Raw genomic sequence first — 14,590 nt, 5'->3', positions numbered from 1 at the left:
ACGCCGTCCAACGTGAGCATGGCCCACCCATCGGTTTGCATCATGTTTTTGCTGGGACTCTTAACAGACTGCTGAGTAGGAGACCCTGCCTCCCTTTGGTGCCTCCAGCATTGTGCATGTGTGCATGTGCAGCGCTGTTAGCACGCATCTAAAACAACAACGACATGAGAGGTGTTAGATATGATGGAAGCTGCCCTGTACTTCATTTTTCCAGGTAGATATTAGAATAGAATAGAATTCAACTTTATTGTCATTGCACACGTCACAGGTACAAGGCAACGAAATGCAGTTTGCATCCATCCAGAAGTGCAGAATTAAGTAGAATTAAAAATGATCGTATTGTACAGAATGATTATTTACACAGAATTATACAGCAGTGCAGGTAAGTGAGATATGTGGATGATTTCTACAGAGGTATGTAAAGTGCTGGTGGTTCAGTGCATGTTATTATACTGTGTATTATGTTATATTAAGATAATGTGAAGAAACGCTTCATAACTGCATCTTCATCCTCCTCTGCCAGTCTAAAAAGAGTTTCCTCTTTCCTGGATGTGACAGCAGTACCGCTGTGTGTGCACGTACGCTCGCTCCAAACCAAAGCCTCTGTTCTCGACGGTTCGGGGAGTCCGAGTCACAGAGTTCAGCCGGACGGATCAACGCTGTCCCTTTAAGAGCTCCGGTCGGACGCCGCCTGTCTGCCTGTGTGTCTGTGTTTTTCACTACAACGACCCAAAACATTCTGTCTACGCTGCAACTAGAGCGTTACTTCTGAGGAGCTGAATATACAATTTTCCATGTGGGAGAAAGAGACACAAAATATGCTTGGAGCTTTTCTTAAAAGTCACTGTTGTTCTGCAGAATTCATTACAGTGTATTTCCACTCACTCACAAGTCACAGAGAATGATTCGTCCACTGAGTGCGAGAAATGAGGAGCTTGATAAGGTGGAAACCACGAGGAGCCGAGCGTGGAGCTGTCAGCGTAGATGGCAAAAGCAGTACCTGTGGGGTGTTTCGTGCCACTGTGACTGTGGTAAATGGGGTCTTCATCGCAGCCTGGCTGTCTGGGAGGGGTGGGGGGCTTATTTTGGATAACTGCGTGTATGTGCGTTTGTGTTTCCTGCACAGAGGGAATATAATAGGAGCTGCACAGAATTAAAGCAGGGTGAGCTTATGAATAGCAGTACAACAGCTTCCTTTGTTGGCTGCTTCCTGGGCACAGGGGCTCCTTTAAAGACGTCCCCGGGGCCTGAGTTTGGTGATCGGTATCTTTTCTAATGATCCAGAGCAATCCCCTGCCCCGGCTGACATGCACTCTACCTTTTTTAAGCAAACGTGAAAAACATTATAACTGAACATCCTCGATTCCCTCAAAATAGGAAATGGGGAAGTATACATGGAGGCTTCCTTGCCCTTCAGCCAGTGTGCAGCGTGTATGGCTAAAGCAGGTGGGTGGGGACATCGAGGGTGGAAATGAAAGCTGGATTCTGCTCATTTGAGAGTGCATCAAAAAAATAAACGGTGCTCATTTGTGAATGGAGCAGCACGTACCAGACTACTCGCTGCACATGCCAGGCCTTTTGTGAATGATTTTCTTGAAGGGCGCTATCAAGGCCTCATCGCCGCGTGCGTGCGTGTGCATATGATTACGTGCAAAAGCACGTTTGCAGTGGGAGGACATCGCTCTGAGAGCTGCAGCTGGCGCGCGAGTCTTGTTTCTTTTCTCTGTGATATTTTTTGCACTAAAACTAGCGGCAGAACATTAATCCTGTTAAATAAACCATTTTATTTTAGAGGTTATTAAATCATTTGAGAGAATTATAGAGATTCACATAAGTGCAGCAGCTTATTGAGCGCATGTTTGATGGTTTCTTGTTTGATTCACCACCGTCACTTCCATTAAAAACAGATATATATGATTATATAAAGTATGCCCCACCAATACACCGATATAGCGGTTGGAGGTCAATACTGATATTGACAGATTTTAACCATTTCGTCATCAATCCACATTTCCGTTTTAGCCTTTAACGTGGACGTCTGTGGGGATTGACTCATTCTTGGAGCCAGCCTCAAGTGGACATGAGAGGAACTGCAGTTTTAGACACTTGAATGTTGGCTCGTGTTTGTTTTCTAATTTCCTTTGGACAAAGGGAGAAGAACCAGCAGCTATAACAGAGCAGATGGATGTCTGCCCATGTAGAAAGTCTGAATAGACCTCAGAAAAACTCCGCTGAACAGATTCGTCCTTGTTGTTTAAAACTGCGATGTCATCCCCGGCTCCGACCCACGGCGCTCCGCTATGTCACCGAGCATTCCTGCCTCATTCCAATTCTGATAACTGCACGCAGAAACATTTGAGGCATTTTCTGTGTGTTTCGCTCAGAAAACAGTTTTGTTTGCTTTAACCGAAGGCGTTTCTCTGCAGCGTCCACGTTGTCTCCAGAAGTCCTGACCTTCAGCTAGTCGTGGCTCGCACACAAAGCTCGTTCATTAGGATTTTGATGTTGTGTGTTTCTCTGTGTAGGCTGACTTGCTCACGGTGTGCGGGCTTGTGTCCTAAAGAGTGTGTGGGAAACAAGACCATCGACTCGGTAACGTCGGCCCAGGCTTTGAGGGGGTGCACCATTCTTAAAGGCAACATGATCATCAAGATTCGAGGAGGCAGTGAGTACCACTTCCTGTTTCTCTCTCCGTGTCGCCTTCTTGTCCATTACTTGGGTTTCTTGACTTTCCCCCCTTTGTTAAAACTTTTTGAGCCTTTATCTGTATGTACCTGACCTCTGTCTGCTCTCATCAGCTGGTAGCTGTTTATGTGATGAACTGTCGTCTTTATAGATAACATAGCAGCCGAATTGGAGGCGAGTTTGGGTCAGATTGAAGAGATCACAGGCTACCTGACCATCCGCAGAGCTTACGCCCTGGTCTCCCTCTCATTCCTCCGCAAACTGCGTGTCATCAGGGGGGAGCAGCTCGAGGCAGAGTAAGTCTCCTCTCCTCTTGTCTCCTCTCCTCTTGTGTCCTCTCGTCTCCTCTCGTCTCGTCTCCTCTCGTCTCCTCTCCTCTCCTCTCGTCTCCTCTTGTCTCCTCTCCTCTCTTCTCGTCTCCTCTCCTCTTGTCTCCTCCCCTCTCGTCTCCTCTCCTCTCCTCTTGTCTCCTCTCCTCTTGTGTCCTCTCGTCTCCTCTCGTCTCGTCTCCTCTCGTCTCGTCTCCTCTCGTCTCGTCTCCTCTCGTCTCCTCTCCTCTCGTCTCGTCTCCTCTCCTCTTGTCTCCTCCCCTCTCGTCTCCTCTCCTCTCCTCTTGTCTCCTCTCCTCTTGTGTCCTCTCGTCTCCTCTCGTCTCGTCTCTTCTCGTGTCCTCTCTTCTCGTCTCCTCTCCTCTCGTCTCCTCTTGTCTCCTCTCCTCTCTTCTCGTCTCCTCTCCTCTTGTCTCCTCCCCCCTCCTCTCGTCTCCTCGCTGTGAGTGATTGATTTTTCTGATGTCCGATCTCTTTCAGGGCCTATGCCTTCTATGCGCTGGACAACCAGAACCTCCGTGAGCTTTGGGATTGGTCCAAGCACAACCTAACCATCCTGCGTGGTCGCACATTCTTCCACTACAACTCTAAGCTTTGCATGTCTGAAATCCGAAAGATGGAGACGGTGACTGGAACCCGGGATCGAAACCAAAAGAACGACATCGCTTTACGCAACAACGGGGAGCAAGCTTCCTGTAAGAGCACCAGAATACGGGACTGCCTTGTTTTTGGGATTGCTCTGACCAAAAACTAACGTGAACGTGATTATTGTGTTTGGTCCTTTAGGTGAGACGAAGCTGCTGAACTTCACTTTGATAAAGACCAAGTCGAATATGATTATACTGAGGTGGGAGCCATTCTGGCCAGCAGACTTTAGGGACCTGCTGGGATTCATGGTTCTCTACAAAGAGGCGTAAGTAAATCATTGCTTCGTGTACAGACGAGGACACACAAAAGCCAACACTTTACTCTTCAGTCTGTCTGACACACGGATGCCTAACAATGTTGGGACGTTTTCGTTCCATGTGCAACAGGCCGTATAAGAACGTCACCGAGTTTGATGGACAGGACGCCTGCGGCTCTAACAGCTGGGTGATTGCTGATGTCGATCCGCCGCCTCGTTCCACGGAGGGAAAGAAGGCAGACGACCCGGGGTACCTGATCCGACCGTTGAAGCCCTGGACCCAGTACGCCATCATGGTCAAAACGCAGCTGTCTGCGTCTGATGAGCACCAAGTCCACGGAGCCAAGACCGAGATCATCTACGTTCAGACGGATGCTTCCAGTGAGTAACGCCATGAACACCGACGTTTGTGTTTGATGGATACTTCAATGACTGTAGAACATCTGACGTTTTCTAAGTGATTGTGTAAAACTACTCTGGACTTCTGTTGGGGGGCTTTTTGTAAACACTCCAACTGTTGTTAATTGTTTTATATGATGGGATGTATTAAGAAGCCATTTGGGCTTAAACTGAAACAACTTTGGGACCTTGCTCACGTTTGGATGAACCTTCCTTGATGAGGGGGGGTGTTGCCCTCATACTACTGTCAGCACTCATTTCTTTATATTTTGTTTCCAAGTTGCTCGACTTTATTGTAACTTTTTAAAGTGCTCTTGAGCAGGCTCTCTGAAAGTTTGTGCAGTGTTTGTCCCTGATCATTTTTATTTGTTTAAACCTCTTAACACTGACCATGAACCAGGAATCATTGGAACATAAAAGGAACCAAACTTGAGGGATGAACCAGACGACTTAGCAAAGAGCCGCTTTTCAGTTGTGCCTGTAGACACACTGTTACCTGCAGCAAAAACACATTTCTTTAGTTGAATCTGTAAAAAAAGCCAAACATAAGCCGCCTGATAGGCAGAAAATAATCTGTGTGAACCTCAAACTGATTCCAAAAGAGCTATTAGCCAAAAGCTTCACGGCATGCAGCTTATCCTTTAAAAAAGTGAGGAAAATAGAAGAACAAAGGAGAAGGAAGACAAACTGTTTACAGCACATGAGCAGCATCTAAAAGTCAAGAAACAGGACAATAATCTGGGAAGGCTGCGACGCAGGAAGATGCATCTGTCCCTTCAGCTGATCCATCTGGTCTCAGTGGAGGGTGGACTGCACTGTGCTGAGGAATAAACGTGTTTAAACAAATATCGACTTTTAAGCTCGTTAGAATTGTGCAAACTGTTATGTTTGGTGTTTCCATGGATGTTTGCATATTTAATAAATCGTTGGACCTATTTTATTTTCCAAACAAGGTAAAAAGAAGAAGGATGGAATGGTGCCTCTAGACTCTAGTCTGACGGAGCTAAAGTCCTTTTGATGCACTTACATTTTGTTCTCTGTCCCCGTCAGAACCCTCTGTTCCTCTGGACCCCATCTCCTCCTCCAACTCCTCCTCTCAGATCATCCTGAAGTGGAAACCGCCCACCAGTCCCAATGGCAACATCACCCACTACCGGGTGGTCTGTCGAAAGCAGGCGGAGGACAGCGACCTGTACAAATTCGACTACTGCTTACAAGGTTGCAGTTTAAATGGTTCGCCCTCTTCAGTCATTTGAGGGGCTTTCCCTGACTGCTGTGTTTTCCCGTCCAGGAATGAAAGTGCCGTCTCGCATCCCGACCCACCTGGACAGCGAGGATGAGCACAAGTGGAACCAAACAGATGAGCCCACCTCGGGCGGCAGGTGCTGCGCCTGCCCCAAGACGGACAGCCAGCTAAAGAAGGAGCAGGAGGAGATAGAGTACCGCAAGACCTTCGAGAACTACCTGCACAACGAAGTCTTTGAGAGCAGGTACGAGAGCAGGTTCATTCCCAGCATCTGAACATGCGACGATGCCTTGGCTGCATCGTTTACCCACATGCTAAATGAAAACTTAAATAGAGACGCACCCCAGCACCTAAATTAAAGGTTTAATTCGTGTTCCTGGAGCCGCTTAATGCCCTCGAGTTTTGCAGAAATGTAACAAATTCTTTTGGTGTGAGTTCAGCTTCACACCGAGCGAAGCACCAAAAGGAGCTTCTTGTCTCGTTTGTTTCTCTTCGTGACCGGAGTTAAACCAGATCACTCAGCCTTGGTGTGAGTCTCTGTGCCAATTCTGTGTCCTCCACCACTGTGTGTGGTTTTTATAGACACTTGTTTTTGTGCTGGTCACCCACCGTTGGGGGCTTGCAGCGGGAGGTGCAGTGTCTGGGCCCTGGTGCCCCTACCTTGTTCTCGGACACACAAACACCCACAGTCTCTGCCTCTGCTTCCCTGGGGGGGTGATCACTGTGCCCATTATCATTCATGCCGGTCAGGAGCGCAGTCATGCAGACTGCCATTTGGAGACACGCACACACACAGCCGTGCGCACATCAGCCTCATTTTGAACTCCTGCTTCTGAGCTGGCCAAGGTCAGCTCCATACAGTGCAGGACACCAGAAGCGGCTCACGCTTTTCTTATTTTGTCACGCAAACAGACACGAGCTCCCGTTTTTTTTCTGCTTTCACTCGGTCCTAAATGCAGCACTCGGGTTCGTCTCTTCAACAGTTCATACGCAGTAAATCTGCCTTTCATTGCACATCAGGTGAAACATCTGTGTCTTGATTTGGTTTGAGCTCAAGGCCTGTTAGCTGGGATGGTGGCTCGCACTCAGATCCATCTGGATGGCCTGGCACCACCTAGTGGTGAGAGTCAGTATGTCTCCTAGGATGGTGTTTGTGCATAAATGTCATGAAGTTAGACACACAGGAAAGGTTAGTGCGAGCAGAGGTCTGGCTTGCTTCCACAAAACACCATCTGTCATCTGCAAACACTTGATGCACATGAAACTTGACGACTTTGCAGGTCCGCGCTCTGTCACTCACTCATATCCTATTCTAACTTTTACTTCTGCAGACCATCCCGGCGGCGCCGCTCGGTGGGAGTTGCTAATGCCACCCAGCCTCCTCTCTTCCTTACTACAGTTCCCAATCTGCAGTTGGATTCAGGCACAATCGCCCCCGATGGCGAGGATCAAGAGGAATCCAAGGTATCGAGCGTTTTATGTTTACCACATCTTTTCCCTTCACTTTATTTCGAGTTGCAGTCGAAGTTCAATCTCTTTTCCTTTCTGCTCAGGTGGAACAAAAGGTGTTCTCAAAGGAGTCGACGGTCATCTCCAACCTGCAACACTTTACCAGTTATAAGATAGAGATCATAGCCTGCAACGATCCGACAGATCCCAAACGCTGCAGCATGGCTACTTATATCAGTGCCCGAACTATGCCTGAGGGTAAGAACGGGCACACGCGTGTGCAAATAGGCTGCTGGTGCACCGAATATCAGATTCTGGAGATAAAATCGGCTGCGCCTCACTGTGAAGTGCTTTTCTCTGTCTGACACCTGCAGAGAAAGCAGACGACATCCCAGAGCCCGTGACCCACGAGATTGTGCAAGGCGAGCCTCCCTATGTGTTGATTAAGTGGAATCCACCCATCAACCCTAATGGGCTCATCATCCTGTACGAGGTCTTCTACAAAAAGGTCGGAGACTCAGAGGTCAGTATGAACCACTGGCAAACCTTAGAGAGCGCTGGGCCTGGAAAATGTTAGTGGGAGGACTCGGGGTCCTTTGTTTTTCAAAACCAAAGGGCACAGAGGTGATGTGGGAAAACAGCCAGCAGAAATGATCCCGATTCACTCTGCTGGAAGGACATGCACAGAAGGAAAAGTAGACGCAGGTGAGAAGACAAGGAGTGATCTGGGTAGACTCCAGGGAGGCGAGGCAGGCCGGGAAGGAAAGGCTTCCTGTAAACACCCAATTTGTGTCTGTTCATTATAGAAGGGGACAAGGAAATATTTGTTTACAGCCTCCTGGTGCTGCGTGTCGACGCTGTCGGACGCGTTCGTTTGTGGATGAAATTCTGGGAACGTTTGCGTGCATAAGGTCTCGTCTGTGACGGCGCGTCCAAGTCTTGTTGTTTACTTGCTCTAAATGTGTGAATTCATCTCTCATTACTATTCATTGCTGCACCGCCTGACCCCAGGAGCCAGTAGCAGATCTGTTACCATAGTGACAGAGGCAGGATGGAAGACTAGTATGCAGTGGCAGCGATGGACTCGTCTCACGCGACATCTCGCTGCGCTGAAAAACCGCCCGTGGCCCAGACCGATGTGGATTCATTTAAAATGATGTTTGGGGCGCGTTGGAGGCTCACATCGATGACAACGCTGAGAATGTTACAACACAGTTATGAAGGCTGGATGCATTTATCACTGCAGCGATCACTTCCTGCTGCTTTCAGTGGAACGGACTTCAACTGCGACAGTGCAGTCGCGCATCAGCCAACCTTAAGCGTCCTTAACACAGAGTCAAACGAGCCCAGCTTTTCACTTCTATCGAAGGGCTACAGGCCAATTTTTAGATTACAGTCTTATGTCAGCTCTTTGGATACATTTTAATTCAACAGCATCCACTTTAAAAAATCGCTCCTTCGTGTGAGTGTATGCAGTGATTTGGTCGGACCCTGAGCACAAAAAGCTCTGGTTGTTCTTCTCACTTCAGCACAACATTCAGGTTTGCACCAAATCACAGCAGCACTCCCCTCGAGGCCCTTTATACTGCAAACCAACGAGCCCAACAAACAGCAGCAAGAACGTTTAAGCGTTGGCCCTTCAAAATAAGAGACACGAGCTCGAGCAGGTCATTCTGTGAGGTGAAGGTTCGCTTCACAGCAGCATGAGAAGACGGGGTGGAGTGTGGGCTGTCCACCCAGTCAGGGGTTAAGAGTAATTGGCTCAGCAAAAATACTTTGGTCACTTTTGATTGGGTGGGAATAGAGCAGCGAGTGAGCATCATGCGTGTGCTGCGTCCTGCACGCTCTACCCTGGCACCTGAGTATTTGAAGTAATGTAAACACATCTGAACTGTAGTATTTCCTGCTGTGCCACATGTGTGTAAAAGTAACCTGGAAATATCCGGACCTGTTTGTCCTGAAAGTCTCTTCCGTTACTTATTTAAGCAAACTTTTAGAATAACATGGGTTTTCTCTCTTTTCCTTTTGGGCCCAGGTTCACACGACCTGTGTGTCACGGCCGGCCTATCAGAAGCTCGGTGGCACCAAGCTTTCCCTTGTTCAGCCTGGAAACTACAGCGTGAGGGTTCGCGCCACCTCGCTGGCAGGAAACGGCTCCTTTACTGAGATGATTTACTTCTTCATGCCCAACCGTAAGACTCTAAGAGTCGGACTTCTGAACTTAACAGAAAAGTGGAAGATGTGCCAAATTTACTGTCTCGTGACCGCTCTGTTATCTGTTGCAGCTGATCAAGGTTTGATTTGGATTGTCATGGGTCCCGTCATCTGCTTCATCCTGCTGCTACTCGCGGGAGGTGGAGCGTTTGTGTACTTCAAAAAAAGGTTAGTCTTTAACCAGCAGGCTGCCCATTACAGCCATAAACTCCAGTGACTCTTAGTGACTCTGTGTGGTCGTGTTACAGGCAAACCGAAGGCCCCTTAGGAGATCTCATCACCTCTCCAAACCCCGAGTACTTCAGCGCTGGTGACAGTAAGAATGAAATAGTTGTTTTTTCCGTCATACGATGATTTGTTCCCTCAGTTCGCTCTGTCAAAACGGTCATTTGCACCTGTGTTGTGTAGTGTACGTTCCTGATGAGTGGGAGGTGCCCCGGGAGAAGATCGCACTGCTCAGAGAGCTCGGTCAGGGCTCCTTCGGCATGGTGTACGAAGGAGTCGCCAAAGACATCGTCAAAGGCGATCCGGAGACGCGCGTGGCCGTCAAGACGGTCAACGAATCGGCCAGCCTGCGAGAGAGGATCGAGTTCCTCAACGAAGCCTCCGTCATGAAGGCTTTCAGCTGTCACCACGTGGTATGACTCTTTAAACCGTTAAACCCTCAGACAGCGTCACGGCACGCCGAGAGGACACCGGAGCAGCTGCTCGTCAATTACACTAAATTACAGCTTTCCCGTCGTCTCGCTGAAAGCGGCGGCACACGTCTGACTCACAGTCGTGTCTTGTTTTGCCGGCGCTGCCGTGTTCACGCACAGTTTGACTCTACAAACAAATGTTGTAACTGTTACTGTGGACCTACAGAGCCGGCTGATCACTAGTTTAACTGCCAAAGGTTAAAACGTCAGCTGTAAAAATCAGATTGAGGTGTAGCTTTATCATTTCTAGTCATTAAATTGAAATTTTGGCTACAAAGTCTACTGCTAGAGTTGAGCGCGCCGTTTTAACACGATGAATTGTTTGCAGGTGCGTCTGCTCGGCGTGGTGTCCAAAGGTCAGCCCACCCTGGTAGTGATGGAGCTGATGACCCACGGGGACCTGAAAAGCTACCTGCGGAGTCTCAGGCCAGACTCTGAGGTATGTAGTCCTGATTAGTGTGCTCCCACCTATTTACACACTCTGGTATGTAAGCCCCGCCCCCAAACATCACTCATGTGGTTTAATACCTGTATTATTTACATATGGATGCACTCCCTGAAGCCTGTTTGCTGAAAATTAAGCAAACTAGGGCTCTACAAACTCTGGGTTTTTCCACCTGTGTATAGCGAGTCACTCAGACCGATGGGCCCATGCACCAGCAGTGTTGATGATTTGGGACGTGCAGTAAAGCCTACAGCCATTTGGTTCGCCTAATGGTTGTTCATAAAATTTCAGGTGAAAAGAAGTTGCACGTGTTATGATTTTAGCTAAGATTCCTCTGCTAAGGCTCAGTAATGAAGATGGTGATCAGTAAACGATAGACTCACCTGCTCCTGCTCCAAGTAACCTGAACAGTACACGGACTGGTTCTTATGTAGTGCTTTTCTACTCTTTTATACAACATGCCTCAGTCGCCCATTCATACAGGATCTTTTTTCTAAGCTAAAGTGTGTTCTAGCTAACATTCACACGCCGATGGATCGGAGAGTATCCCAGAGATATTGGGCATGCAGACTGGGAATCGAGCCACCAACCTTCCAGTTGGCAGTAGGGATGGGTATGGTTTAGGCTACCTCCTGAGCTCCAGCCACCCCACCTTTGCACTCCACCAATCCTACGAACATCTTTGAGTTTAACTAAAATGCCAGACAGTAGCTGTGGTATTGGGGCAGAATATGGATCGCTGTCTTCATTTCCCCTCCACGGGTAGATGATCCAAGTAGTCGTGCAGTAACATTTAGCTCGCCAGCGTAGCGAGTCGGTCACGTGACTGAAAACTACGCCCGAGTATTTCAGCAGATGTCCAGCACAGCGTTACCTGCGGGAAGCTGTGAGTGGGTCTAACCTGTTTGTGGTTTGTAGAACAACCCGTCTGGTTCCCCACCGCCGACTCTGAAAGACATGCTCCAGATGGCTGCAGAAATCGCCGACGGCATGGCCTACCTCAACGCTAAAAAGTTTGTCCACAGAGACCTCGCAGCCAGGAACTGCATGGTGGCGGAGGACTTCACCGTCAAGATCGGAGGTACCAGAACGTGTTTGGTGTTGTCGATACCGCCGCGTAGTTGGAGGTGTTGTCTTAACCTTTGTCTCCGTCGCTCTTCCTCTCAGACTTTGGTATGACACGAGACATCTATGAGACGGACTACTACCGTAAAGGAGGGAAGGGCCTGCTTCCTGTCCGGTGGATGGCACCCGAGTCCCTGAAGGACGGAGTCTTCACCGCCCACTCTGACTGCTGGTGAGTCACAGCTCACACAGTGGCCTACCGTACAGCCGCACGTCATTCGGCCTGATCTCGTTTGTTTGTGCGTTTGTACATCTGCAGGTCGTTCGGTGTTGTGCTGTGGGAGATCAGCACGCTGGCCGAGCAGCCTTACCAGGGTTTGTCCAACGAGCAGGTGCTGAAGTTCGTCATGGAAGGAGGATTCCTGGATCGACCGGAGAACTGCCCTGAGAGGATGTGAGTAGATGCGGAGCTGGGAAAACTGCCGTCCACGTTACACAAGACTAAATTGGCCTTTCTTCATCCCTCTTCCCAGGCACAGCCTCATGCAGATGTGCTGGCAGTACAATCCCAAGATGCGTCCGACGTTCCTCGAGATCATCGAGATGCTGCGGGACGACCTGGACCCGTCTTTCCAGGAGGTCTCCTTCTTCTACAGTGATGAAAACAAAGTCCCCGAGACGGAGGAGTTTGACCTAGACCTGGACAACATGGAAAGCATCCCCCTGGACCCTTCTTCTTACTCCCAGAGAGAGGAGAGCTTATCCAGGGACAGCGGGCCCTCGGTGGCCCTGAGGGGGAACTATGAGGAGCACGTCCCCTACACACACATGAACGGTGGCAAGAAAAATGGAAGAATTTTATCATTGCCCAGATCCAGCCCTTCCTAACACTTCCCGTTTCCTCAAAGAACTCTTTGAAGCTTTCCCTTTTCCCCTTTCCGATCTATTTTTCTGTCTCCTTCGTGTTCCTCTCATCATTTTCGATGATGGTGATTTTCTTATTCTTCAGAGAAGCCCTTCAAAAAACAAAAAAAGAGACACAAATCTCAGGACTTTTTATTTTCTTCCCCGTGGCTCCAGAACACAGGCAAGATGATGCAAACGTGGTGTAAGACATCAGACTAGAAAACCATCGCTCGTCACTAACGCCGCGTTTCCACGACTCCTTGTGATGGAAACGGGGAAAAAACAGAAAACTGTGAACACAACAAACCTTAGACAACCAAGAAGGCTGCTCGTGCTCGACCTCCTCGAGACTCGCCCCTCCTCCTCTCCCACCGATCCGCATTTCCACGATTCTGTGCTTTTTTATTTTGTTTCCCTCTTTTTACTCAGATAGTGGCCTTTGTGTACGTGGCCTGTAAACAAAGTGTCTACACTACTTGTCCTTTTTGAACAATGACTTAATCAGTGGGATGACTTGCAAAGACTTGATGGTAGAACAAACATCTATTCCTAGAGGAATGTTTTTGTTGTTTGTTTGTTTGTTTGTTTGTTTTGCTTCTGCAGAATTCCAAACGACAGATTCGTCGGGTGTTTGGTGACAACTTTTAATTTATTTGCTTCAAACGTTTCTTTTTGTGTCCTCAAGGCTGAAGGATATTTAAACAGTTAAGAATTGGACAAAAAGAGTCCCTCAGACTGACCAATAACTGCTGCTTTCATATATTTTAGTGGGTATAGAATTATATGAGTATATATAATACACATATATATGGAATATTGGTATTTCCCTACCAATATTTTATATATATATAAAATAGATGGCATTGTAAATAGTTTGTAATATTTTCCATCAGGAGCTTTGCTTGTTCTTTGTTTCGTCGGGTTTATTATTCACATTTTTTACTTCCTTATTTTTATCGCCCCAGAAATCGCTCCAACCTACCGGCAGTGCTCTCCGTGTCTTAGGCCTCCCGCCTCCCTCTTAGTCTTTGTCTGGATGGGAAACCTGGAAATGCTGTAAGCTGACTGCATTTCTTTCCTCTCAAAGTGCACAATAGTTCAAGACTTCACTACAGCTTTGAAAATAAACTAAAAACAAAACAACCAAAAAGAGAGAGAAAGAAGCTTTATGAGGCGTTTGTAGGTCGGCGTGCCCGGGTGCACCGTCTCTCGTGTCTTCGGTGGCGTTGAGGCTCCCACGTGTTTGTTCCTGCGGTTTTCATTTTTTTATTTATTTTTGTGGTTTCTCCGGTTTGCCCGTCTGTGTCAGCTGCTGGCGAGGTTAGACGGCGCCGTGCTGCTCGGAGTAAAGGCGGAGCATGAACTGACAGCAGCGGTTGGGTAGGGGGGGGGCGTTCTGCGTTAGATGGAGGGGGTTATCAGAGTCACGCGTTGCCCCTCCACCCGTGCTTGGTCTCCCCGAGGCGTCCTGTTTGCTGCTGATGTTCAAGATTAGCCTGGTGGAAAATTCCAGGTTTTGTGGTCGAAGCCTGAAGGAGACATACGGACAGTTCCACCTGCAGATGGAGGGGGGGGCAGTCTCCCTGTATTTTTGAGAGAGCACAGGGAGGGGGGGCTGCCAGTTGGTTGCTAATCCCATTATTCTCCCTGCTATCACTGCAGACTGTGTGCAGCAGCTGTTTCACTCAGGTCTGACATTCCAGTTGAGTTGGAGCTCCTCGTTCCCTCGAGCCTTTCCTGCCTGTTGGCAGAGCTCACACTATCACACAGGGACAGACGTTCGCTTTTTGATTTTCCTCCTTAATAGATGACTTCAACACATACGGTGGCAGACAGATTTTTCTGAACATTCACACAAGCAGAAACTTGTCAAATTGCTCCTGATGATGATTCAAAAACATTCCTGTCCACTGATCCAGAGTTCAAAACAAGTCAAGTGTCCTTACGGCTGACCTTTCACTGACCCGCCTTCATCCAGAGCCCAAAGGTCACCGGTGTTTCGCAGCGGGCCAGCCCGCGGCCGCTCTTCTGTGGTCCTCAGGCATCAGCCGATAGTCAGCGGATCTTCTTCTCCCCCTGAACACACAGAGCAGTGCGGGTGCCAAACTGAACAGACTCACAGCCAAAGCGTTGCTCTCTCACCAAGAACCCAGAGAGTCGAGTCAGAGACCGCCGGGAAGCTGCCTCCAGATATTTACCAGTGCCTTCTCAAACCCTGAGCCTCTTCCAGGCTAAATCTATTGGCTGTAG

General features: G+C 48.5%; 1 protein-coding gene across 2 annotated transcripts in view; it reads left to right on the top strand.

The window, feature by feature from the left end:
* Positions 1-12,922, top strand: part of insrb (insulin receptor b) — a 71,579-nt gene extending 58,657 nt beyond the window's left edge. For both annotated transcript variants that reach the window (XM_085447848.1, XM_085447849.1), the window contains 19 exons: positions 2,526-2,665; positions 2,837-2,981; positions 3,495-3,709; positions 3,801-3,927; positions 4,049-4,299; positions 5,368-5,535; positions 5,609-5,807; positions 6,895-7,027; positions 7,117-7,270; positions 7,387-7,535; positions 9,048-9,204; positions 9,298-9,394; positions 9,475-9,542; positions 9,635-9,864; positions 10,253-10,363; positions 11,288-11,450; positions 11,537-11,666; positions 11,754-11,888; positions 11,968-12,922. In XM_085447848.1, the coding sequence (XP_085303974.1) occupies positions 2,526-2,665; positions 2,837-2,981; positions 3,495-3,709; positions 3,801-3,927; positions 4,049-4,299; positions 5,368-5,535; positions 5,609-5,807; positions 6,895-7,027; positions 7,117-7,270; positions 7,387-7,535; positions 9,048-9,204; positions 9,298-9,394; positions 9,475-9,542; positions 9,635-9,864; positions 10,253-10,363; positions 11,288-11,450; positions 11,537-11,666; positions 11,754-11,888; positions 11,968-12,322 (3,127 nt within the window). In that variant the 3' untranslated portion in view covers positions 12,323-12,922. The remainder of the gene's footprint in view (positions 1-2,525; positions 2,666-2,836; positions 2,982-3,494; positions 3,710-3,800; positions 3,928-4,048; positions 4,300-5,367; positions 5,536-5,608; positions 5,808-6,894; positions 7,028-7,116; positions 7,271-7,386; positions 7,536-9,047; positions 9,205-9,297; positions 9,395-9,474; positions 9,543-9,634; positions 9,865-10,252; positions 10,364-11,287; positions 11,451-11,536; positions 11,667-11,753; positions 11,889-11,967) is intronic.
* The last annotated feature ends 1,668 nt before the right edge of the window (positions 12,923-14,590 follow it).

The sequence above is a fragment of the Copadichromis virginalis genome, linkage group LG23, assembly GCF_057382275.1.
Source record: "Copadichromis virginalis isolate Kocher_CV1m ecotype Utaka linkage group LG23, C_Virginalis_male_GT1.1, whole genome shotgun sequence".
Taxonomy (NCBI): domain Eukaryota; kingdom Metazoa; phylum Chordata; class Actinopteri; order Cichliformes; family Cichlidae; genus Copadichromis; species Copadichromis virginalis.
Note: the sequence above shows the minus strand (reverse complement) of the source record. Positions and strands in the feature narration are given on the sequence as shown.